The 25,893-nt window shown below is 45.1% G+C and overlaps 1 protein-coding gene across 7 annotated transcripts; it reads right to left on the reverse strand.

Annotated features, from left to right (window-relative positions):
* Positions 1-105: 105 nt before the first annotated feature.
* On the reverse strand, positions 106-24,903 carry STYK1 (serine/threonine/tyrosine kinase 1). 7 transcript variants are annotated; one of them, XM_083420331.1, is made up of 10 exons: positions 24,293-24,903; positions 16,464-16,574; positions 15,485-15,628; positions 14,473-14,742; positions 12,952-13,133; positions 11,113-11,196; positions 9,891-10,099; positions 7,861-7,901; positions 6,924-7,020; positions 106-3,039 (listed from the first exon to the last, which is right to left on the reverse strand). In XM_083420331.1, the coding sequence occupies exons 2-10, from the start codon at positions 16,528-16,530 to the stop codon at positions 2,835-2,837; spliced, it is 1,299 nt and encodes a 432-aa protein (XP_083276457.1). In that variant the 5' UTR covers positions 16,531-16,574; positions 24,293-24,903; the 3' UTR covers positions 106-2,834. The 7 variants fall into 7 exon arrangements, with proteins under 7 accessions (XP_083276457.1, XP_083276455.1, XP_083276461.1 ...); XM_083420329.1 differs by lacking the exon at positions 24,293-24,903 and adding an exon at positions 23,314-23,704; XM_083420335.1 differs by lacking the exon at positions 24,293-24,903 and adding an exon at positions 23,314-23,654 and having other exon boundaries at positions 15,485-15,530.
* Between the last annotated feature and the right edge of the window lie 990 nt (positions 24,904-25,893).

A 25,893-nucleotide genomic window follows, 5' to 3' on the forward strand; every position in this document is an offset into this window, starting at 1 on the left:
TGCACTGCCTGCCCTGCCTTTCAAGGTGGCGTGAAGGAAGAAAAGTCCTGCTATCCTTTGGTTCAAAACGTATTGGGAATGGAACCTTGAATTAAAAACGAAGAGTAAGTAAAATGAAAAGTTTATTTAAAGTTTTCACGTTGTCATTTCTTCAGTCACATTTGTGGGTTCTGTTCCCTTACAAAGTTTAGAATCTGAAAAGATTTTTGGCAGGAGCCCTCAAAATCCGTGTTCAAATTAGTTCCTTAAAGGTCCACCACAGCAAGGTACATAAGGAATCGTCAGAGCAAGAGACCTGCTGTGGGGAAGGACAGTGGGCTGCCTATGATCGCGTGGAAGACCAGGTGAAGAGCTGCAGCTACAGCTAAGCCACCTGACTTTCTTCTTCCTGGTCCTAGGCAACATGGGAAGCGCCACCTTAGTACCAGAGGTGTGGCAGCTGGCGTTTAGGCAACCACTGAGCTCAGCACAGCCTGGGAATGGAGATGCACCCTTAAAAAAGAAACTAGTCTTTCACCTTCAGGGACATGACATTCAGACTTAGCAATTCTGAGTCAAACAAGTAAGGTAAAGGGACCCCTGACCATCAGGTCCAGTCGTGGCCGACTCTGGGGTTGCGGCGCTCATTTCGCTTTATTGGCCGAGGGAGCCAGCGTACAGCTTCCGGGTCATGTGGCCAGCAGGACTAAGCCGCTTCTGGCGAACCAGAGCAGTGCACAGAAACGGTGTTTACCTTCCCGCCGGAGTGGTACCTATTTATCTACTTGCGCTTTGATGTGCTTTCGAACTGCTAGGTTGGCAGGAGCAGGGACAGAGTAATGGGAGCTCACCCCGTCGCAGGGATTCGAACAGCCGACCTTCTGATCAGCAAGTCCTAGGCTCTGTGGTTTAACCCACAGCACCACCCGTGTCCCAAGTCAAACAAGTAGTCCATGTTAATTTTTCCCAGCCATGATGGGCAAGGGTCAAAGGAGTATGTGTTTTGCACACTCCCTGCAAGGGGTTTAACCACATTCTCAGGCCACGATAACTGAAATGGATTCCATAAGTCAGGGGCGGCTGACCCAGAGGCCGTTTCCGGCCTCCTAAGCAATTTCTCGTGGTGCAAGGCGTGCAAGTTGATTTCATTTTTTTTAAAGCAAGAAACTGACCAGCAGGTGGCACTGTTGAGCCATACCATCATGCTGGCGGGAGCCTGTAATTCCCATGTTTTCAGTTGAATGGCATGGCACATCGACAGCATTAAAAAGAAATATTCTCCTCATGTCCCTGTCCTTATTCTCCCCATCCCCACTGACAAGTACTTATTAATTTGCAGAGTACCATGTTCAACCAGATACCCAGATTCAGCCAGATAATTCTGCTCATTATTGCTAACCCTTCACAAGCAATTTTGGCAGGTGTTTCCTAGCTTAGGCTTATTGTGATGTAAATTCTTTTGCGCTTTTCCCCACCCTCAACTCTCTTGTAATGCAGTCTGAGTTATACTGCCACAAGCATGGAGGCTCTCTCTGTGTGATAATTTTGCAGAGAAGAGATATTTGGATTGGCCGCCTCTCTGTGCAGCACATTCCCTCCCTCTCACCTCCTTCACTTGTAGTATGAGCTACAGAGCGGTTACTCTCAGGTTCATTTTGCGCCAAAAACTGAATAGGTGCATCTCTAGCTGAAAGCTCTTCCACGTCATGCATGTACACACATACAAAACGTTTAGAAAGCTTTTTAAAACAACCTCCTTTTAATTCTTTGTTTCTGTCTAATAAAGCAGGAACCATTCTAAGAGACTGCGCATATCTCCAGTGCGCGATGTGGCAAAGCCCTCGGTCTTCTTCACATCACCTGCTGTCGTCTGGCTTGAGAAGAGCATCAGTCCCTCTCCCAGGTGACACACTCTCTCTTCCTTGACAAATGCACGGCTCGTGGGAAGGCCCGAATGCCACAACTGCCACAGGATAGCAAACAGACTTGCAGCCAGCCTTCCCCTACCTAATGTCCTCCAAAAATTCTGGACTACAACTTCCATTGGCTGCAGCCAGCTGCCGCAGCTCAAGACATTTGTAGGTAGGCAGCGGCGGAGCAAGCCAATCGGGTGTCTGGGGCGGCATGCGTGCCCTGCGCCCAGCCGCCTCCAGAGCGGGCGAGCCAGGGCAGGATGCTCCGCAGGGCATTTGAGGAGTCTGCCTGCCTCCTTCCGCTCAGCTGCCCTACAGCCGAGGGGGAGGCAGCAGGCGGACTGTTTTGGGGCAGCGCGGAGCCTGCAGGCACCCAAGCCACCGCGTCACTGCCAGGAGAGAAGCATAGCTTGGGCGTGCTGCAGGGCATGTGTCGCCCACCATTTTGTCACCCCCCTCAGTGGTGACACCCGGGGTGACACGCCCCCACCGCCCCCCTAGGTAGGGCAAGCAGGCTGGGAAATCTGATGGAGATCAAACCCCTTTAAGCTCATAGGGCCAGCAGATTAACACAAGAAGACAAAGCCACCAATCAGCTATGCCCTTTTGGGCTTTCCTGGTCAGCCACACAGGCTACCGTCACCTGGTTTAGCCGGCCAGTCGAAGCCTTTTCCTGGGTAACTATCAATTCTTCATCTACTACTAAAGTTACAGTTGTACGGGTCACCCATTGAAGTCAGTTGGACATGCTTAGAATAAAATGCGCACAATATCACACCTCTTCCGTTACAGCAACTAAGAAAGGCTTCCTAACATCCAGTTTCATTTTCTCCTTCATCTTTCCATGGTGAACTGAAATGGTGCCATTTCCTTTCTTGATTAGTCTTCAGAAGCTACCATTTCACAGAGTCTGCCTTCTGTACATTATGAAGAGGCACCTTTTTAGAACACGGTGTAGTCAGTGGCAAGATCTCTCAAGTCAATCCCAGCTACAGCAGCATAGAGCTCAGGCACAACCAGCTCCGGAATTTGCAGAACAGCCTGGTCATTGCTGGTCTTGATTCCCATTTGCAGCCTCCTGATCAGCTCAGTGGGGGAAGGGCGATCTGTTGGAGTCCAGCGCCAGCAGGCTGCCATAATGCTATACCTGTCAAAGAAAGCGTAGTGGTTCATCTCATGGACTTGACCTGTGCATCTCTCTTTATGCATCTTGCAGAATGAGGTGGCAGGGTGAGCAGACAGTTTCTGGTCTGTAACATTTTGGATTGTAAGTGGAGGGCTGCATATTTTATAGCAGTCATAGCTGGTGGCGCTGTGGTCTAAACCACTGAGCCTCTTGGGCATGCCAATCAGAAAGTCGGCGGTTTGAATCCCCGCAATGGGGTGAGCTCCCGTTGCTCTGTCCCAGCTCCTGCCAACCTAGCAGTTTGAAAGCACACTAGTGAAAGTAGATAAATAGGTACCGCTGTGGCGGGAAAGTAAATCGTGTTCCCATGCGCTCTGGTTAACCGTCATGGTCTTCCATTGCGCCAGAAGAGGTTTAGTCCTGCTGGCCACATGACCCAGAAAGCTGACGGCTCCCTCAGCCTGAAAGCGAGATGAGCGCTGCAACCCCATAGTTGCCTTTGACTGGACTTAACCATCCAGGGATCCTTTACCCCTTTTTACCTATTTTATAGCAGTGGGCAAACCTTAGTCTTGGATGGAGGGGAGGTTGTAGTCTCTGCCTGCCCCTCCAAAACTAAGGTATATCATTAAAGGGACCTGGGAGGAATTGCTCCTGTCCATATGCCCAGGTGGGGCACAGCACCCCTCAAAGCGGAGATCTCCCCAGGGGTCTCCCTATTGATGTGGGCCATAGGACTCCCCTGCTGCTGGGCTGACCCCGATTCACTTCCGGCAGGCGGGTTGGAAGCCAATGGTTGTGCTCAATGCCTATGACAAACCTCTCACACCTGTAAACAGTTGTGGACTTAGTTGACCCAATTAAACTGTGTTGTGTCTATTCTTCCTAGCCAGTCAAGGGGCGATAAAGGTAAAGGGTCCTCAGACTGTTAGGTCCAGTCTGGGTCCTCAGACTGTTAGGCCGACTCTGGGGTTGCGGCGCTCATCTCACTTTATTGGCCGAGGGAGCCGGTGTACAGCTTCCGGGTCATGTGGCCAGCATGACTAAGCCGCTTCTGGCGAACCAGAGCAGCGCACGGAAATGCCGTTTACTTTCCCGCCGGAGCGGTACCTATTTATCTACTTGCACTTTGACATGCTTTCGAACTGCTAGGTTGGCAGGAGCAGGGACCGAGCAACGGGAGCTCACCCCATCGCGGGGATTCGAACCGCCAACCTTCTGATCGGCAAGTCCTAGGCTCTGTGGTTTAACCCACAGTGCCACCCGCATCCCTCGAGGGGCGGTAAGGGCACCGGAATATGGAATGCTATCCCTGTCAAAGAAAGGGGCGTGGTTCATCTTACAGTGCAATGCATATTTAGGAATCTTGCATCACAAGGTGGCAGAGTGAAATGGCAGCTTTTGGTCTGTATCGTTTTGGATTGTAGGTGGATAACTACATATTTTCTAAACTCCCAGGGTTATATCACAATCGTGTCCTTCCAGTCATGGAAAGTTTTTTTTTTAAATTTAGGGGACCCTTTGCAATAAGATGAAAACCACCTCCCCTTTCTGTTCTTGGATGCCTCCCCGGAACAAAGAGCCTTTTGTGAGCCAAGGGACACCCCTAGAGACAGCCCCTTATGGGAAGAAATCTAGCGTATCTCCCTTATATGCTAGTTTACCACATGTAGAAAGAAATAACAAAGGATCTTACAGCACCTTAAAGACTAACAAATATATTATGGGATAAGCTTTTATTGACTAGGACCCATTTCATGCAGGGAGTTTTCGATGTGTGGAAATATTCAAAATGATCTTGCACTCCGTTCTGAAGTGCATAATACGTTCTTCTACTCCATCTCATTCTGTATACTGTGTAGCTTGGCTCCCTTGGGAGCCTTCTGTAACAAACTGTGACATGTTTATAATAAAATATAGCGCAAGGAACATAGGCACTTGCAGGCAGAAAACCATGCATAAAGTGCTCTAGACAATTGCTTTTGCCTCATGTTTACTGTTGTTTTGCCTCATGAAATTAGTTTTCAGGAAGCCTTTTATTTGAAAGGTATATGACCCAAAGTAACAGGCAGAATGTAGACTTCAGGGCCAAATCACACAGCCCATTATTCATTCCCCCCTTTTTAAAAAAGGTGTGCTTAAACTAACTACATTTATTTGGGGGGGGCAGTTCAGAGCCTTGCACCTATTTCCTGCCACCAACAACCCAAAGGAGCTATTTTTGGACTGCGGGGGTGGGGTGCGGGTGGGACCCTACCTCTGACTAGGGCAAATAGCAGCCACGGAGGAGGAGATCTTCAGCAAGAAACTGGTATGGTCCTCTAATCTGGACTGGTAGCATGTTCTGGATCAGTTGTGGGGAACCTCTGGCCTTCTGGATGTTGCTGAACTACAACTCCCATCATCCACAGCAAGCAGGGTCAGGGATGATGGATGCTGGAGTTCAGCAACATTTGGAAGGCCAAAGCTTCCCCCCATCTCTTCTAGACTGTGGGCCCAAGCCTGCTTTCACCTCAAAAGAAGAGCGGCTAGTTTCAGGAACGCAATGTTTAAAACGGCAAATGTTTGACCGTACTCTCATAGGGCAAAATACTGTGAGAATCTGTTTTATGTCATAAATATGCAGAAATTTCTTTAAATCAAATTTACTGGAACATCTCTGTGTTCACTCACGCGCTTCAGCAGATAGGTGATTTAGTAGCACCCAGTCACTGCTCTTCTGCATCAAGATGGAAATTGAGTGGCAACTGGACTTCCAGACTTTAGACTAAGTGAGAAGTCCCTCTTTCCTCAGCCCCAAGTGTGTGAGTGCAGAATATTGATTGCTGTGTGGGGGGAAAAAGATCAGCATTCTATTCCCCCTCACTACACTTATCACGACTGCCGCCCTTCTATAATTTTTGGGGGGGCGGGTATCAAAGCAATGATATTGGGCAAGGGAGGGGTTAAACTGAGGAGAGGAAAACAGCTCACGATAGTGGCCACATCTGCTTTTGCTGCCCATCCACACTTCTGCTTGTCCCATGCCTAGAAAGCACAGCTCTGAGCACTTGTCTGCTTGCCCCCACACCTTCTAGGAATGGGTCTGAGCCAGTTTGCCCTTGCTCTGTCGCTGTCCCCTGGAAAACCCGCTCTTTAGTGATAAATCGGAGCAAACGTCAATCTGGAGAAAACCCTATTGACGTTTGCTCTGATTCAGCAGTAAAGATTGAGTTTCCGGGGGGGGGGGGGGGGAAGCAGCAGGGCAAATCTGGATGAGCCCTATAGGGATGAAAGTACCGTATTTTTTGCTCTCTAAGACTCACTTTTTCCCTCCTAAAAAGTAAGGGGAAATGTGTGTGCGTCTTATGGAGCGAATGCAGGCTGCGCAGCTATCCCAGAAGCCAGAACAGCAAGAGGGATTGCTGCTTTCACTGCGCAGCGATCCCTTTTGCTGTTCTGGCTTCTGAGATTCAGAATATTTTTTTTATTGTTTTCCTCCTCAAAAAACTAGGTGCGTCTTGTAGTCTGGTGCATCCTATAGAGCGAAAAATACGGTAAGTCCCACTACATTCATTGGGGCTTATCCTCATGCAACTCAGTGGGATTTACTTCCAGGTGAGCCTTCATAGGCGTGGTCTGTTTCCCGGCATATGGAGCTAAGGGATGCAACCCTCCTGATTTAGTCACATGTAAACCACAGCTGTATACTTTTGTTCATAAAGGAGCCACGAAGCCGCTTGTCTTGGGGTGGGGGCATGAAGGTTCAACATTTTTCAAATGCTGGCTCAGGTGCAAAGGTGCTTCTTGCAGATAGCAGGAAGGAAACAGAATGATCTGGTGGGTCGATGCTTTAGGAAACGAGGTAATAATTTAGAATAAAAGGCACAGCCTGCATTATAAGATGGGATGCGGAGAAATCTTACATGGCTGGCTGACAGCTGGAAGGCCTCTTCATAGTGTTCTGCCTCTGAAGGTGCTGCAAGATATCAGACGGTGGAACCTCTGGAAATGGTGGCGCTCCTGGGTGGCAAAATAAAATGAAAACCCACGAGAGTTTTTACACTAATTACATGAAAACATTCATTTAAATCCAGATGAGACAGAAGATTGGCTCTCATGTGTGTTTTTTGCTTTTGTTGGAAGCAGCTAAGATGAAATGCAAATTGAAGTAAGGTTTCGTGTGGGGTGTTTTAATCCGACCATCCTTGACAGAGAATCATACGGTTGGAAGGGGCCATGAGGGTTATCTAGTCCAACCCCCTGCAATGTAGGAATCTTTTGCCCAAAGCGGCCTCATGACCCTGAGGTTAAGACCATTAAAGGTAAAGGTAAAGGTACCCCTGCCCGTACGGGCCAGTCGTGACCGACTCTAGGGTTGTGCGCCCATCTCACTCTAGAGGCTGGGGGCCAGCGCTGTCTGGAGACACTTCCGGGTCATGTGGCCAGCGTGACAAGCTGCATCTGGCGAGCCAGAGCCGCACACGGAAACGCCGTTTACCTTCCCGCTAGTAAGCGGTCCCTATTTATCTACTTGCACCCGAGAGTGCTTTCGAACTGCTAGGTTGGCAGGCGCTGGGACCGAACAACGGGAGCGCACCCCGCCGCGGGGATTCGAACCTCCAACCTTACGATCAGCAAGTCCTAGGCACTGAGGTTTTACCCACAGCGCCACCCGCGTCCCTTTAAGAGCATTATGCTCTGCAAACCGAGCTATCCACTTCCAAAGCCTGCTTAAACTAAAAACTCAATTGCAGCTTTGACCAGAGGATCTCACGCTCTAGCACAATTACTCAAACACATTTTTTAAGTAAACATGATTAGGACTGCAGCCTCTTCTCAGGATTGCTTTCCTCTACTTACCTAATGTGATCATCTCATATAGTAAGATTCCAAAGGACCATCTGCCATAAAACAAAACGACAAAAGCAAAAGAGAAAAACAAAAAGGGTTAACAGAAGCGGTCACTTCATACCTTCCACTGAGAGCTGCAAGGAAAGTACCTTAGGGTTGGTCTGGGACCTAACAAATTTAAGGAGCCAGCAATTTCAACCAGCACCAGGGGAGTCCTGATGGCTATACATTGGAAAAGTTCAACTCTTTGCAAGCTAGGAGGAGCTGTTGCTGAACCACAGTGATAGTCAATGTGAGACCCTGGCATCCTGAGTGATGAGGACCTGATGATATGGGTAACGAAAATATCATACCTAATAAAATCCTAAAGAGAACAACAGCAGCACAGAGGATGTGGCATCATAACATTATTGGATTGTTTTGCTGGAGCTTGTCAAAGTGACTTGTGTCAAGTTGCACCTACGTAAGTGATGGAAAAGGTTTAAAAACTCTATTCCAGTCACTGATCAACGTAAGAGGACATTCGGAATTTAATTCGTTCAATCATTCGTACACTTATTCGTTCACTCAAACACCTTCTCACCTTCACACGCTCTCACTTTTGGCTGAAGATAACAGCATCCTTAAACTATGGCACTGGTTGGATAATGGAACTTTATTCCAAAATGCTAGGAAGTTTATAAAGCCATTTTGGAAACTAGGTAAACAGAAACGAGCCAAATGTTCAATTCAATTAGCATAGGAAGTACCAAGGATTCTTATTCTAATTAATCTGATTGATTGCCTTCTCAGTACACTTGTAATATTAAGCTTATGCCACTTTCAATCTGTGTTATTTTATATGTGTTACACTAGTGTACAGTGGTGCCCCGCAAGACGAAATTAATTCGTTCTGCGAGTTTTTTCGTTCTACGAGTTTTTTCGTCTTGCGAAGCACCAATGTGTATTGACGGTTTCCCATAGGAATGCATTGGCGGTTTAAAAAAAAAAGGCGCAAGATGTTTCGTCTTGCGAAGCAAGCCCATAGGGAAATCCGTCTTGCGAAGCACCTCAGAAAACGGAAAACTCTTTCGTCTTGCAAGTTTTTCGTCTTCCGAGGCATTTGTCTTGCGGGGCACCACTGTATTGCATTTTCCTTTATGTTACTATGTCTTTCTTCAAGGTTCATGATATTAATTTAATTAGGAAGAAAATATTATTCTCTGAAGGAAGCAATGTGTATCAATAAAACAATTGATTTGTTTCAGCCTTGAGTCTCGGGAGAGGTGGCTGTGTAGTCTTGTTGTAGCAGAAAAAACTGACCAAACTAACAGCCAACAGTGCAGTTGAGTAACCCAATATTATAGTTTGGGCTGAAGCAGTCAAATTACCAGCTGGAAATACGCCTACATCTGTTGAAAAATAGGCAGGCGTACTCTGGCAGGCCTTTGACCATAGCTGGCAAGTGTCCCTTATTTGAAGGGACAGTCCCTTATTCCAGCGCCATGTCCCACTGATGGATGTCCCTTAAATGATGTCCCTTAAATTTCAAAGGAAGCTGCTCCTCTCGCTCCCTCCCTACCGGCCAGGGAGGAGGGAGGCTCCAACTGTGTTGCTTGGCTGTCTTGCTCACCCAATAAGAAGTCTAAGATTGACTGGGGGGTGGAGCTTGCATGCCTTGTGTGTGGCTAGTTAATGCAAGCTGAGGGGTTTTTTGAATGCTGGACGCCATTTTGTTGCACGTGCTGCTGCAAACTTTGCAGTGCAAAGCCAGGCCGGGGAGCCATCTTAAGTTGAGGCTGCATAGGCCTTGTGGTGCATGTGATTCAGATTCTATTCAGTTGAACCTCTGGTTACAAAGTTGGTTGGACAGTGTTCTTGAAGCTACCAGCATGAGTTTGACCAGACTGCAGGAGGACAGGAAGACTGGAGTGCCTGGAACAGTTGAGGCTGCAGGTCCCTTATTTGGGCTGCTGGTCCCTTATTTTCAAATCTGTAAGTTGACAGCTATGCCTTTGACCAACAATCCTAGCTTATGAGATATCTGAATGGACCCGTACATGTCTGACTTGATGTTGGGTGGTTTCTTCATGAGTCGCTCTGGAGCCTGCCACTTGAGTGGAACGGTTTGTGCGATGGAGCTGGGACCGCAGGTGTGGCCTCTGTACGCCAGTCCCAGTCTGCAGAGCTTCACAGTAAATGCATTGCCAATTAGGACATTCCTGGCTGCCACATCACCATGAAACAGTTTCTTCCCCTGAAGAAAATCCTGGAAAATTTAGAAATGATATGTTGTCAGCTGCTACACTGAGAGCACTTCTCCCTGTTTTAACATGAAGTATGCATCAACACTTACATCTAGATTTGGCAAGTCCTATCAGATATCCAGCACACACAATCAAATTAGGTTTTACAACAGGAAATCAGTTATCTTGGGGTGGGGAGAAGGTTTGGTTAGTATTTTCCTAGTTTCATACAGTATTTATCTCTTGCAAGGCTGTGTTTTCCTAGCTATAGGCATGAAATTGTTTCATACAGTATTTATCCTTTGCAATGCAGCAGCACCCAGAGGTTTTCTTCCAGTTGTGTTAGGAATATAGGAATCTCCTTGGACCAATGGTCCATCTGCTCAGCACTGTCTCCTTGCTGCCAGTGACTCTTCAGGAGACAGGAATGTGTCTTTCTCAGCCCTTCCCAGACATGCCAGGTATTGAACCTAGAAACTTTGCACGCAGATCATGTGCTCTGTCATGAAGTTGCAGCCTCCCCTAGCATTGTTACATTGGCAAGCATGGGTCCAAGCTTCAAAGACTTTAGTAGACATTTTATTTTATTAAGTTTATAATCTTCATTTATTACAAATAAACATTTCAACAACAACAAAAATAAACAATTCTCACATATCAGACCTTGACTTCCCTTCCCCTCTTCCAGCAGTTCCATGAATTTACCCTCTTTTTCTTTTCTTCTGCATATCCCAATTAACTATTTATTTTTTTCCTCATATATGTTTTAGAAACTGCAAGTCTTTACAATAATACTGCTAATGTCTTAAGTTGTTTACAATTTATTTGCAAATATTCAATAAATGTTTTCTATTCCTTAATAAAAAGTTTGTCGTCTTGATTTCTTATTCTTCCGGTAAGTTTAGCCAATGCATAGTCCATTTAGTAGACATTTTATATCTCTTGTGAACCAAACAAATTACCTAGAGTGGGTGTTAATCTCATGCTCTGAAAGAAGCTAGTTGTGGGTGGGGCTGGGCTTAATTAATAAACTTACCAGAGCTGATGCAATTTGTTGTCCAATTTTATAGACCTGTCTCTCTGTAAGATCAAGCGGCAATCCGTCCATGGTCACCACATCCTAGCAAGACAGAAACAGGTGGTTTGATACACACTCACTACCTCCCCAGGTAGTGAGATGGGAGGGACAATGCTAGCAGATTGTTTCCTTTGGAAAAGGGGCAGTAGTGTCTTTCACGTTAGAAGGCACCTGGAGGGAAGGGCTCAGACAGGCCTGAGAGAGCAGCAGGGAAGATGGCTGACCCTAAACTGGAGATGGACTGGGAGGGCACCCAGGGAAAAGGGAACGATGGCCTTGCATAGGCAGCCCTGTGCACTCCACACATGACTAGGAGTGCACCTGGAAACAGATGGGTGTCTAAAGTTCTAAGTACAGCCTACAAGTCCAAACTGTTTCTGTACTCATGTGTGGTGTAGTGGTTAAGAGCGATAGTCTTGTAATCTGGGGAACCGGGTTCGCGTCTCCGCTCCTCCACCTGCAGCTGCTGGGTGACCTTGGGCCAGTCACACTTCTCTGAAGTCTCTCAGCCCCACTCACCTCACAGAGTGTTTGTTGTGGGGGAGGAAGGGAAAGGAGAATGTGAGCCGCTTTGAGACTCCTTAAAGGGAGTGAAAGGCGGGATATCAAATCCAAACTCTTCTTCTTCTTCTTCTTCTTAACCAGAAAGTGTCACATTCCCCAAATTGCTATAGTTATTGCACTCCCAGCTACAGTATAACGTTCCCAGATCCTCAGCAGAATGGTAGCTTTAAAATATACTAATTTTTGCACACGTTCACTCCAGGTATTGGTTGCATAGATTTTAGCTCAATTGTTTACTGTACTACTATATATCTATTCCCACGGTCCTTATAGTTAGGTAAAGGTAAAGGGACCCCTGACCGTTAGGTCCAGTCGTGACCAATTCTGGGGTTGCAGCGCTCATCTCGCTTTATTGGCCAAGGGAGCCGGCGTACAGCTTCTGGGTCATGTGGCCAGCATGACTAAGCCGCTTCTTGCAAACCAGAGCAGCACACGGAAATGCCGTTTACCTTCCCGCCGGAGCGGTACCTATTTATCTCTTTGCACTTTGGTGTGCTTTCGAACTGCTAGGTTGGCAGGAGCTGGGACTGAGCAACGGGAGCTCACCCCGTCATGGGGATTTGAATTGTTGACCTTCTGATCGGCAAGCCCTAGGCTCTGTGGTTTAACCCACAGCGCCACCCGCGTCCCTCTTTATAGTTAGGTAGTTATTTATTATTGTTAGTTGCACCACAGTTTCTGAACAGTGAGAACTTTTAGGGTTCCAGATTGTACCTTGGTGTAAGGTTACCAGATTTTTTTCAATGAATCCAGGGACACTTTTCAACTTTTCAATGGGTTTTGTATGGGGACTGATTTGTAAATCCGGGGACTGTACCCGGGAAAGGGGGACATCTGGTAACCTTACCTTGGGGTGCTTTCCTTGGACTGAATGTAACTGTGATGCCACACTTACTTACACATCTATAGAGGCTAAGCTCAAGATGAAAAGTTCGCAGCATTAGATCTCCAGTGGATTCTGTTCTCCCATTAAGGTTCCTTAGTACTCACAGAGAACAAGTCAAATCTCCTGTGTGTTTTATAGATTCACCTGTCTATTGTTCTCTTTTAAACATATACACACACCTTGGTGATATCATTTCCAGCCAGGGGAGGGGAGAAAAAAGACATGCCCACTTCCAGAAGACTCTCTGGTCATGAACTCCTATGGGAACAATTCACCTGTACGGACTATATTACAATATACTGGAGACTGATCAGATCTAGCTAGGCACAGCCTTTCTTCAGACTTACCCTGCGGCAGGTCCAAAGGAAGTTCAAAAGATTTCCATTGGAAGCATCCTCCAATATCATGTAAAGAGGCATCTGGTTCACACAACACCCGATTAACTTAATGATGTTTTCGTGATTACCAAGAAACTGATAAAACTTAATCCTTTCCATAAAATCTTTAATCTCATGGGAGCTGGCAGACTCTGAAAGGGAAGTTAAAAATGAGTGAGAGACGCTGGTATGACTCTCTTAATCAGGGGTCAGCAAACCTTTTAGCAGGGGGCCAGTCCACTGTCCCTCAAACCTTGGGGGTGGAGGGACTATATTTTGGAAAAAAATAAATGAACAAATTCCTATGCCCCACAAATAACCCAGAGATGCATTTTAAATAAAAGGACACATTCTGATCAAAAACATTCTGATTCCCAGACCATCCGCGGGCCGGATTTGGAAGGCGATTGGGCTGGATCCGGCCCCTGGACCTTAGTTTGCCTATCCGTGATTCTCCTTTGGGAAGGTAAGAAGGAAGAAAGGAAAGTCTACTCTGGTTCAGAGAGGCCCCAGAATGTTCTGATGTTCTGCCAGAATTGAGTTGTTTTAGCAGATGTTAACACCTAAAATATCTCAGGCATCTTGACCAGAGCAGAGCTATTATCTTAAGCTCCACCGAGAAGCAGAAAACAGATGGATTCTCATTTTCTTCTCGCTTCTAAATTCCACACACCTGCCCCCCCCCGCTAGCTGGGTCTCATACACAAAAGAGTAGGAACCATTTTTGTGCCAGAACTGAAAACTCTTCAGAGGCTCTAGCACTGGTCTCTGAGCCTGGATGGAAATTAAAACGGCTTGCAACAGCAACACACACACAAAGAGCCTTTGCAGAACAGCATAGCTAAACACCACATCACGTATGTTAAACCCCCTGCAGGGGTGGCCAACTCCCAAGAGACTGCAATCTACTTTCAGAATTAAAAACTGCCAGTGATCTACCCTCAATTTAGGGGTTCAGCTCAAACTTGTTGAGCTTTTTCGTGGAGGAGGAAAGACCAGTTTTGTGGGGAGGTTCAGCTTGAAGTTCTTGAGCTTTTTTGTGGAGGAGGAGTTCCATTTTTGGGGAGGGGGGGGGAAGACAAGGGAAGTTGGGGTTAAGTCACTCACAAGAACATAGCTATGGCTGAAAACAGCCACACAGAGGGAGCTCCATCTTCGCTCCTGAGTTCAAACAACAATGGAGTCAGATTTACCAATGCAGAGGAAAGGGAGTCAGAGATCGACCGCAATCTACCAAAAGATCGCGGAGATCTACCAGTAGATCGCAATCGACCTGTTGGACATCCCTGCAGAGGGCTTTGCAGTGTTCTATGCAGGCCTGAACAGAAGGTATGGATTCTACACTATCAAAGCACCAATGTTACTTCTTTGTCTAGAGTAGACGGGTCTTGCCAGTTCAGTGCAAAGCTCCCACAATAAGACAGAGGCACACAAATAAATGAAAAGTTAAAATTTCCAGGGCTGTATGAAGCTGGATGGCATTCGCATTACCTTTCAAGACCTTCAATAAGACTGACTGAGTTTTCCCAGGGTTGCTGGTCTTCAGCTCTGCTCTGTAGATTCCCCCAAAGCTGCCATTTCTTATAAGCTTCAGTGACTCCCAGGATATTCTCTCATGTGGAATCTCCAGCTCCTTGAAGGTTAAGGCTGCAGTTTTAAGCAAGGAACTCCTGGTTGTCTCATTTAATTGGATGGTAGTATGTTCTGATATCCTGACCGTTTTCCCTGGGCTTTTCTTCTTTTCTGGTACTGGGGCATGACCTGTTAGCAAATGTAAAACTTGTGGTGAAACACAGAGTAGGTATTCCCACTTGCCACCCCTTACATTTTGGTTTTAGCCATGTACTCTCTAACCCTCTGTTCTGGGAAATATCTTAAAACAGGATTTCAAAAAGACAGATGTTCTTGCAACACAAATAGCCAATATAAAACATTGGCTCTTTTTATTTATCAATAGAAAATGGTTGTTTAAAGAATGCCCCAAAATAATGCATGGCATGCGGCAATGGAACTGCCGCCACGCCCCCAGCTGGTGATTCAGATGTATTCTAGATCAGGCTTCCTCAACCTCAGCGCTCCAGATGTTTTGAGACTACAATTCCCATCACCTCTGACCACTGGTCCTGCTAGCTAGGGATCATGGGAGTTGTAGGCCAAAAACATCTGGAGGGCCGAGGTTCAGGAAGCCTGGTCTAGATTAACATCATGGTGGAAGAGAACTATGGAAGCTATGTTGAGGCAGCACCGCAACATGAACAGGACTCTAAGTATGAAGGTGGCATGTTCTCAGATCTGTAGGGGTGTGTCAGGTCTTAGGGTATGACTTGAAAATTCAAGACCTTAGTCACCTCAAGGTCTTCAGAGAAAGTACTGTAGAGTTGTTTCTGAGCAACTGGTAATCAGAGGAGCACAGCACACGATCCTGGAAGTGGCATATAGGCATTATGACTATCCCTCCAAGTTTCTTTTCCTGCCACCTGGCAATTTTGACAGCTGTCCTTACCTTCTTCTCCGGACTCTGGAGAATCCTGCTGCTTTGCCTTCATGCTCTGGTAATGGAGCCAAAGGATGACACTTAAGATAATGACAAATACCCCTATCAAGAGGACTGGTACAATGATTACTTCAGTCTGATTCTCTCGTACAACTGTCAATGGAAATAGCAAAGGATAATAAAGTTATAATAGCTAGTGTTCATCTGGCTCATCACAAGCAGGTGTGCAGCGCAAGAGTTATTCAAGCTGTTCTCTCACTCTCTGCAACAAAAGCATCTCTCATAAGGACAGAAATGACAGGCCAAACAATCTATCAAGTTAAGATTATTCTGGCTTCTCAGACTGCAGCATAGTCACGATAACTTGTGAACATCTTGACCTTGAACATGTTAAAAACAAAACGCTTACTTGCTGTAATTTTCAGCTCAAAAGCTTGCGATCTTTTAGAAATGGTGGAAGGGCCATTAAATAAAATGACATTTAATTTATTCCATATTCCATTTTCTGGAAGCCACATGCCCTGACTCCCCAGGGTCCCAATCCACCAGAACTGCTTTTGGGTTTACTGACTTTAGACTTCGGTACATAATTAGTGGAAAACCACAAAATTATAGTCCTTCTTTGTTATCCATAGCCATGTATGATTTTTGACTTGAGGAAAGGTCCAGGGAGCATCTCTCTGCTGCTCTTCTCTGCCTTGACGGTAGCTATTATTATTGGTTTGCCAAGGGCATTGCTTATGAATATATTGCTTAAAATAAACAAATTACAGTTACACATTCTACACGTAAGAACGTTAAGAAGAGCCCGGCTGGATCACATCAAAGGCCCATCTTGCAAGATCGTTTTGATTAAGGAAGGCTGATAGAATTGTCCAACTAAGCCAGAAAACATTTTCTATAAACTATTGATTTGCTGCAGCTCAGCATGCGCGATCTTCCCAGATGTAGAGTGCACTAAAAGAGAGAAAGTCGTTTTCATTCTTACCACACAGTTCATCATTCTTCTGACAGTCCAGCAGCGCGCGCGAGAGCCTCCTTATTTCTCCTGCCATGTTTGGTGAAATTTGGCCTGCTCTTCATCAGTTGTTGGAGTCCACTACACAGATATAAAGGGTTACGCAAAAACAAATATGTATTACTGGTGCAAAGTTTTTGAAATTCCAGCAGTGGACATAGGAAAAATACAGATTTCATTGGCATGTACAAAAAAGAGAGAGTACTATGAAATAAAAATTCAAGTTCATTCACATGAGCACTTAAGAAATTGAGTAACAGTACTGTCTAGACTTGAGAGTCCCATGGACTGCAAGAAGATCAAACCTCTCCATTCTGAAGGAAATCAGCCCTGAGTGCTCACTGGAAGGACAGATCCTGAAGCTGAGGCTCCAAGACTTTGGCCACCTCATGAGAAGAGAAGACTCCCTGGGAAAGACCCTGATGATGGGAAAGATGGAGGGCGCAAGGAGAAGGGGAGGACAGAGGACAAGATGGTTGGACAGTGTTCTCGAAGCTACCAGCATGAGTTTGACCAAACTGCGGGAGGCAGTGGAAGACAGGAGGGCCTGGTATGCTCTGGTCCATGGGGTCACAAAGAGTCAGACATGACTAAACGACTAAACAACAACGACTAAACGACTAAACAACAACTATACAATTATATAGAAACTGATCAAACAATAACAACTTGCAGTGCCTAATTAGTACAGCCTACAAGAAGCTAGTTGCTCTACTTCAATGACCATTTTGAATAAGGCCCAAATTTAGCTGAAATTTGGTTAGACACAGCAAATGTTCCAGACCAGGGCTAGGGTACATTTGGGCCTCCAGATATTGCTGAACTACAACTCCCATCAGCCCAAGCAAACATGGCCAATGGCCAGGGGTAATGGGAGTTTGGAGGGTTTGAAAACAATTCTGTTACTAGGAATTATCCTTAGCTGTCTAAATGTGCAATGTAAGACCCTTGTGTATGGATCTGTGCTATGCTCTATATGGATCAGCTGTCATTTTGTAATAGTGGTATCTTTCATTTTAGCATGATCGCAAAAATGGAAAGACGGAGGTATTGCAGCTGTTTTACTTTTTCATGTTAGTGGTATTTGCTGCCCCCCTCCTCAAAACCTCAACAAGTCTGAGCTGCCCCCTTTAAAAAAGCTCTACAGCTTTGAGTTGCCCCCCCCCCCCCAAATTGGGGGCACTGGGTGAATTTTTGCACCCCAGAGCCGCATATGCTAAAGATGGCCCTGCTATGCCCTGAATCATTTAATATTACCTCCCTGATAATAGAGATTTCTTGGTTTTGAACTCTTTTATTATATTTATTTTCAATTACATTTTCATACTCACCGACATGATGAAAATAATAACACTCTGGTATGCATGCAATACTCCTACTCTCATTCCAGTAATCATTACCTGGCCACATTTAACACACTGGCACTCATTTAACACTTACAATAATCTGTCTTACACTGGCCTCTGAAACTAACCTGACTGTAATGATTTCCCCTTTTGAAAAAATGTTTAATAGAATGTTTAATCTCACAATGGGACTGCTTTTGCTTACAGAACAATGGGTAAGTAGAAAACCTGCATTTTTGGGGAGTGGTTCCTATGTCAGTAAACAGCCAAAGTCAGATAAGGGAAGTCAATAAAAGTCTCATTCCAAAGCTTTTGAACTCACCCTGTGAACAAACAAGCTAAATAAATCTGCCACATCACAAAGTCACACCCACCCCACCACATGAGACAGACACATGCAGTTGTATGCTTGAACAGCCATGTGTAGGCAGTGCACATGCGTACAAAAATGAGGCATGAAGTAGTGAAACACGCGAAGAAGGAAATAGATGTTATCTGCATGGCACAACAGTAATTCTTAAAACATTTACCCTAGCAAGGTGGGGATTTTCAGGCTGCAAAATGTCTTGTGACAGAAGCAAAACAAGCACAAGATGCAAAGACTTGATTGTTGGCTATGAAAGCACTATCTTTCACACTTGTCTGTTCTTGGAGGGGGGCAGAACACAAGAGGAGCATTCTTGGAACAGATCAGAAGTCCACACGCAACAGGGCGCAAAAACATCAGCCTCCCTCCCTGCTCATCTCCTTCCATGCCACTGAAAAGTGCCACCCCCAATTAGCCAATGAGATCCACCTGCCATGAATGTTCCTAATTACATCTATCACAAGTTATCTAGGCCCAGAGCTGATAGTGAACCCCATGAATTATTTGTGGGAGTAAAAAAAAGTTGGGCTGACCTTGCTGGAAAATCGAAAATTGTAGTTGACTTGACAGTCTCTCCTTGCCTATGAAACCCCCTTCTGCCTTCACCAATGGCTTGGCTAGATGGACAGGTGTGTGCTTTCAGGAGCCACTAGCTGGAAGGTGCTGTGAGTGCTTTCAGGCCATGGAGCCCAACTCTTCCTGTCCATTTCCAGGCTGGCAAGGAGTGTATACTATTAGTCACTGCTGCCAGCAGCAACCAACACTACCGATCTGGCAGCAGGAAAGGTCAGTGTCTGAATATGTCGCCAGTTTGGTCCTGCACTTTGAAGACACAGCTGCCAAACAGTCCTAAGCCTTCCTCCAAACTTTGGGGCAGGGTGGTGGTGAAGCTTCCAAGTTGGGAGGAAGTCTGGATGTTTGTCAAGCTCATCAAATGAAGACTCTATACAGTTGTCACAAGAGGATTTGCTACTATTAGTGGCAGTAGTTGTAGTAGTGGACGCGGGTGGCGCTGTGGTCTAAACCACTGAGCCTCTTGGGCTTGCCGATTAGAAGGTTGGCGGTTCCACTCCCTGTGACGGGGTGAGCTCCCGTTGCTCGGTCTGAGCTTCTGCCAACCTAGCAGTTTGAAAGCACGCCAGAACCAGTAGATAAATAGGTACCACTGTGGTGGGAAGGTAAACAGCATTTCAATGCACTCTGGCACTCGTCATGGTGTCCTGTTGTGCCAGAAGCGGTTTAGTCATGCTCGCCACATAACCCTGAAAGCTGTCTGTGGACAAACACTGGCTTCCTCGGCCTGAAAGTGAGATGAGCGCCGCAACCCCATAGTTGCCTTTGACTGGACTTAACCGTCCAGCGGTCCTTTACCATATATATATATATGGTATATATATATATACACACTGCATCTTTCCCCTGATGGGACTTACAGCGGCTTACAAATAAAAACAAGGATCACTAAAAACCATTAAAAAACAACTAAACATTAATGAATTACAACTGTTGTTTCAGTTTATAGACTTTAAAAGCTCCTTCACAAGGACTTGGGTGGTTCTGTTTTTTGTTTTTACTTATATTATTGAGTAACTTCGGTTAAGTACTATGTAAACTGAGGGTGCTATATAAACAACAAATGATCTAAAAAATGAACTTCAAAAACATGTTGACTGGACTGAGTTTGTTGTGCCCCTGATATCTTGCAGGCCCTCAGCACACTTCCAGACCCAATTCTAAAGGTCCTCCTATTCCTCCCCGTCCTTATTTAAAGTCTGTGAGATTGCGCAATCCACATATTCACCAGAAGAGTCTCTTTGTTTCACATAATAGTACAAAAATAACTTCAGCACTATTTTTACAAGCATTTTTTAAAAAGTCAAGTTTTAGTGCATCTTTTCTGAAAAGGCATTCAAAGTGGGTTCACAACAACAACATCCAGTTCATGACAAAGAGTAATGAAGTTTTTTTTTATAAAAAGGCCAGATTCCAGGATGACTGAAGCAAACCATATTGCCTAGAATGGCCCAGCTGTACCAGAATAATCTAAGATAAGCAGACACAAGGCATGCTTCTGCAATGAGGGCGGAAAAAATCAGATAAAAACACATGAAGTAAAAAGAAACATCACTGCAAATGATATAGCTAAAGGCAAATGCTGCACTACAAGCATGATGTTAAGCCCTTTGTGCATTGCAGACAAACACAACAGCCACCTGTGAACCGCATGGTGACAAAAGCAGAGTTCATTGTCTCCATGCCACATTGTTCCTGATACATCTGCTTCTCCACCAAATATTTGTGCATGCAAGATGCATCTACAGACACTGTACTGTATACCTTTGACGATTTCATATGTCCAGTTTAAAGATATACAAAATACATTATTCTTTGTCAATCTAATGCCATTTCAACATAGAAAACAAATAATAAGTCTAAACATTACTCTGACACTCCAAAATGATGCAAATGAAAACATTTTAAACAGGAATAATAATGACTTTCGCCATGTTTCCAAGTTATTAGGTATAAAATAAACAAACGCTATTCACAATCTAATCTGTAATCCGTCCACGCTTAACATTTGCATGCACGCGCGCACACACCTTCCCAAATGGTAAAAGAGATGAATTTATTGACAATTAAGAAGAATCTGTGATTGCATAAATGCATTAAAGAGAGCTGTGAACATTAATCACAGAAAAACGGAAGAAATTTCTAATCCTTAAAAAGTGGGATGTATAAACCTACCCATAAAGTAATCAAAGTAATGGTTTGCAGTTCTATATTCAGAATAGTTTCAACGATTAAAGTAAATATTACCCAAAAAAACTTCTAAAGGGAAGTTTTTGAAAGTTATGAAATAGAATCAGAAGCATTCATCAAAAGACCTGTAGTCAATCCAGTTTACTAGTTTATTATTAATTAAAACTTCCACCATTTGCAAAGTGATCTGTTATATCTCAGGCCAGTTTCTGCTAAACTAATTATCAGCATATGTGATACAATAAAACAGTTCTATGAAGGAAAGCAATTTAGCGCTGATTTAGAGGTGATGTTTTCAAAAAAGCCCTTACCAAGGTAGGAGTTGCAATTGGCAGTAAGATACCTGAAAAGCTCTTATCTATGCGCTGGCCCGGGTGCGTGCAACATTTGCACATCAATATTCTATTGCCCAAGTAGTCACAGCAACACTTCCTCATATTTTTATCTAGATACTATATAAACATTATCCATTCACCAACGTCCCCTGAGCATGAACAGACGCAAGTGGATAGGGCAAGGCTGTGTTGATCTCCTGGCTGAACTGCTGTATATGTGCTTGAATGTTTGTTTTAAAAGACGAAGTCTTGGATCTACCCCAGAAGGACACTGACTACACCTTTAGCAAACTTACCTGTGTGGACAAGAACTTTTCCATTCTGAATGCTCTAATGCTTTTGTTTGAACATGCCCATCTATTGTGGATTAGGAGGAAATGTAACACAGTTTTGAGAGCAGCCCTTTAAGAGCAGTGGCGTAGCGTGGGTTGTCAGCACCCGGGGCAAGGCAAGTAATTTGCACCCCCTAACCCGCGGATTTGCGCCCCCTAACCCATGGATTTGCGCCCCTAACCCTAACCCCCAGATGTTGCGCCCAGTGCGGCCGCCCCCCCTGCACCCCCCACGCTACGCCACTGTTTAAGAGCAGCAGATGAGTCCCAGCACTTCCTTCTCACGGTTTCATAGACAGTACCAGTTTGAAAAGTTGCCTACTCTAGGCTGCAACTCCAGGGCACAACCACATATGTTTCTGTAGATGATGACAGCAGCAATTACTGTATTCTAAATCAACTGAGAAGAAAGCTAGCAGCTTAAGCGCTAGGAACAATTCCCTAGATTATCTAAGCCGTTTGGCAATGGAAGACGCTGCCCAATGAAGTGTTCCAATTTCCTTCAAAGGTTTCATGTAAAACCTGCTCAACATGCCTCTCTTATTTACTCCCTTTGAGGCTAATTCACTTTGCAACCACCCCTTGAAGCTGTTCTTTCCCCGATACCAATACTAACACTTCAAATAATAGTCTGCAAGATTGAGAAAACAGAAACCACACAGCAAAACTTTGAAGGCATTACAAAGCTTGTCAGAATTCATCAACACCTTGAAAACTGGAACAAATTATTGATTATGTGTCATTAACCTAGCAACTACCCCTTTCCCCCTGCCACTGCAGGATTTTCTGATTTCTCTAACCTGCTGCCTCATAGCCTGTCCAAGGCTATGATTACTGAGTTATGTTTCTGGGTCCAGCAAACAGAAGTTCTCTGCTGGTGATACATACCCATTCTGACTCATTACTCTTCATTACTCATTCAGTTCTTTTGAACTCTGTCCTCGAATGGGATCATGCTATTTTATTTGTATCATAGGTTATGCATTGGTTAAGCCAGTATTTCAGGTTCCTGCCAACACTCACAACTAGGAGAAAAGTATATTGCTCCGGCAGAGCAGTCGCTCTTATTCTGGGGAAGTCAGAAGTTTCTCAATTACAAAAGATAAGCCTGGCAGAAACATGGGATGATAGCAAAGGCTGCTTGATCTTTCCTAGTCTCCCAGGATACAACTTCACTCTGCAAAGAAAACATGGGTTCTCCAGCTCCATGTTTCCTGTGGAATGTTAATATAGGGGAGGCATTTGCAAAAGAGAATCAGAAGGTAGAGTTACATAAATCTGCTTATTCTGCCTGAGAATTCCTCCTGTCATATCTCCTGATCATTTTTTTATTTAATAAACAGAGATAGCAAGAAATCTGGTTCTGGGTGAAACCAATTGGTGCAGAGTGCAGTGAAATGGAATTTACAAACAAGAATTGGTCCCTCATGCAAACTGCTTCCCTTTCATTTTGTGACATTCTGGTTTAGAATCATGTTCAAATACTTGGTATAAATCCACAATCTACCCCCAAGAGGCCCAAAGAACATTTTATACCAAATTTATTCTGATGAGCAAAGGTCTCATTGGAGAGGCTGAGCACAAATGATGGATAGAGGCAGCCCAACCTTCCTCCAAATCAACACTCCATCCCAGTACCTTCTTCACACATCTCTGATAAAGTTTCTCAGTCCTTACCGCAAATCCTATTCTTCTTATATTTGGAATCCTAAGGGCTCCCTCCACAACATTGTCAGTCGGCACATCCCTTCTTCAAGATCCCAGAACAAAGAGTCTTTCTCGATCCTGACTTAAAGATTCTTGTTCCACCGCAATGCTAGAAGTCATTTCCTCAGCCACATCGATTAGCATATCATACCCCTATGAACAGGTTATGCAGGTGTGCAGCAACATATTTGCTCGGCTACGTAGTTACGAGGAGGCAGTGGCTGCTTTGCAGCAGGAAGTGGTGCTCTCTGCTGTATGGAGCACGCAGCATCTTTCACCGTCAATAACCATGTGAGAAATTTCCCAGTCAACAATGTGAGAGACAGGCTTCACTCACACGTTACTTTGAGCCAACAAGCTTACAATGTAAAAGACATGCCGCAGAAGGGATGAGGAGGGAAGACAAAAACCAGGCAGCTCAGGCAGCAGTTATCAAAGCTTCAAATTGTGATGAATCTGTGGTGTAAGACACCCTGAATTCTGGGTTAAGTTAGTGTTACAACTGAATTAAAGTTGGAATGTTAGAATCAGGAAATAAGCAGACTCCTGCGTTTTTACAATAGACCCAAGTGGTGGGATGGACTCACTGATAAGCCTCTGTCTCCAACTTTGCGGGTGTGAGGAATTCTACTTTTTGAAATATGGCAACCCTACTCCCTCCCTCCCTCCCTCAGGGGATAAAAGCCAAGGGTTTAGTCTAGTGGGTTAGAGTTTAGAATGGCAGTTAGGAGTTAAGGAACAGTTACTAAGCAGTGGGCTGGAGAGAAAGTAAAAAAAGCAGAAAGTCTGTTTTGAATCCAATGGCTGTGGCTATGGGAGAGGTCAGTACCTCTTGGAAAGTGATGCTGGAGAGCCTTCCATTGGATTGCATATATGTGTAAATAAACCACGTATCATAAAGACACTACAGACTCCACTGTGCCTCATTATTCCAAAAGGAAACACATACCCTGGTAAGCGTGCTTAGTATCCCTTGATTCTCACACTGCTGCGGAGACTGGGTTGGCGTGTAACAATATTATTATAGTGAATGAACACGAGGAACAGAAACAGTTGACAGAGAGGAGACGCTTGAAGGGGTGGGGTGGCCTTGCTTCCTAGCTTTCTTCCTCTGCTGCAGATTGATGGCATGGTTGTCCCCAGGTTACATCTGAGCGTTCCTTCTCATGGAAAGCAATCTAACTCTTTCAGCTACTGTGCAACACAATGCTACATACCCGTTTCAAAATAAATAATAAAAAAAGTTGCAAATGACCTGTGAATCTGCTGGCCCCCCGACATCCCTAGGGTGCTGCCATGAGTGCCTGCCGGGCTAGTTGCTCGCCTCTCCCCCAAATTACCATTTTTGTTGTTGTTGTTGTTTAGTTGTTTAGTCGTGTCCAACTCTTTGTGACCCCTGGACCAGAGCACGCCAGGCTCTCCTATCTTCCACTGCCTCCCACAGTTTGGTCAAACTCATGCTGGCAGCTTTGAGAACACTGTCCCACCATCTCGTCCTCTGTCATCCCCTTCTCCTTGTGCCCTCCATCTTTCCCAGCATCAGGGTCTTTTCCAGGGAGTCTTCTCTTCTCATGAGGGGGCCAAAGTCTTGGAGCCTCAGCTTCAGGATCTGTCCTTCCAGTGAGCACTCAGGGCTGATTTCCTTCCGAATGGAGAGGTTGGATCTTCTTGCAGTCCATGGGACTCTCCAGAGTCTCCTCCAGCACCAGAATTCAAAAGCATCCATCCTTCGGCGATCAGCCTTCTTTATGGTCCAGCTCTCACTTCCATACATCACTACTGGGAAAACCAGAGCTTTAACTATACGGACCTTTGTTGGCAAGGTGATGTCTCTGCTTTTTAAGATGCTGTCTAGGTTTGCCATCGCTTTCCTCCCAAGAAGCAGGCGTCTTTTAATTTCGTGGCTGCTGTCATCATCTGCAGTGATCATGGAGCCCAAGAAAGTAAAATCTCTCACTGCCTCCATTTCTTCCCCTTCTATTTGCCAGGAGGTGATGGGCCCAGTGGCCAGGATCTTCATTTCTTTGAGCTTCAGACCATATTTTGCGCTCTCCTCTTTCACCCTCATTAAAAGGTTCTTTCATTCCTCCTCACTTTCTGCCATCAAGGTTGTGTCATCTGCATATCTGAGGTTGTTGATATATATATATATATGTGTGTGTGTGTGTGTGTGTGTGTGTACAGTGGTGCCCCGCCAGACGAATGCCTCGCAAGATGGAAAACCTGCTAGACGAAAGGGTTTTCCGTTTTTCAATGCGCTTTGCAGGACGAATTTCTCTATGGGCTTGCTTCGCAAGACGAAAATGTCTTGCGATTTTTTTTCACTCCCCACCCCCCTTTTCTAAGGCACTAAACCGCTAATAGCCTTTTAGCAGCTAATCTGCTAATCCCTTAAGCCTTTAATAGCCGCTAATAGCCGCTAAACCGCTAATAGCACTAATCCGCTAATGGGGTTGCTTCGTAAGACGAAAAAACCGCTAGACGAAGAGACTCGCGGAACGGATTCTTTTTGTCTTGTGAGGCACCACTGTGTGTGTGTATATATATATA

Source organism: Podarcis tiliguerta, assembly GCF_965153285.1.
Source record: "Podarcis tiliguerta genome assembly, chromosome: 17".
In the NCBI taxonomy this organism is placed as follows: Eukaryota; Metazoa; Chordata; class Lepidosauria; order Squamata; family Lacertidae; genus Podarcis; species Podarcis tiliguerta.

What these genes read in the sequence shown, in the direction of transcription:
- STYK1 (XM_083420331.1), bottom strand. Translation starts at nt 16,530, where the DNA reads ATGGCAGGAGAAATAAGGAGGCTCTCGCGCGCGCTGCTGGACTGTCAG. An exon ending in CTTATTGAAGGTCTTGAAAG is followed by an intron (nt 13,134 to 14,472) that starts GTAATGCGAATG and finishes CTTCCCTTTCAG; the next exon opens with AGTCTGCCAGCTCCCATGAG. An exon ending in AACAAATTGCATCAGCTCTG is followed by an intron (nt 10,100 to 11,112) that starts GTAAGTTTATTA and finishes TAAATTTTCCAG; the next exon opens with GATTTTCTTCAGGGGAAGAA.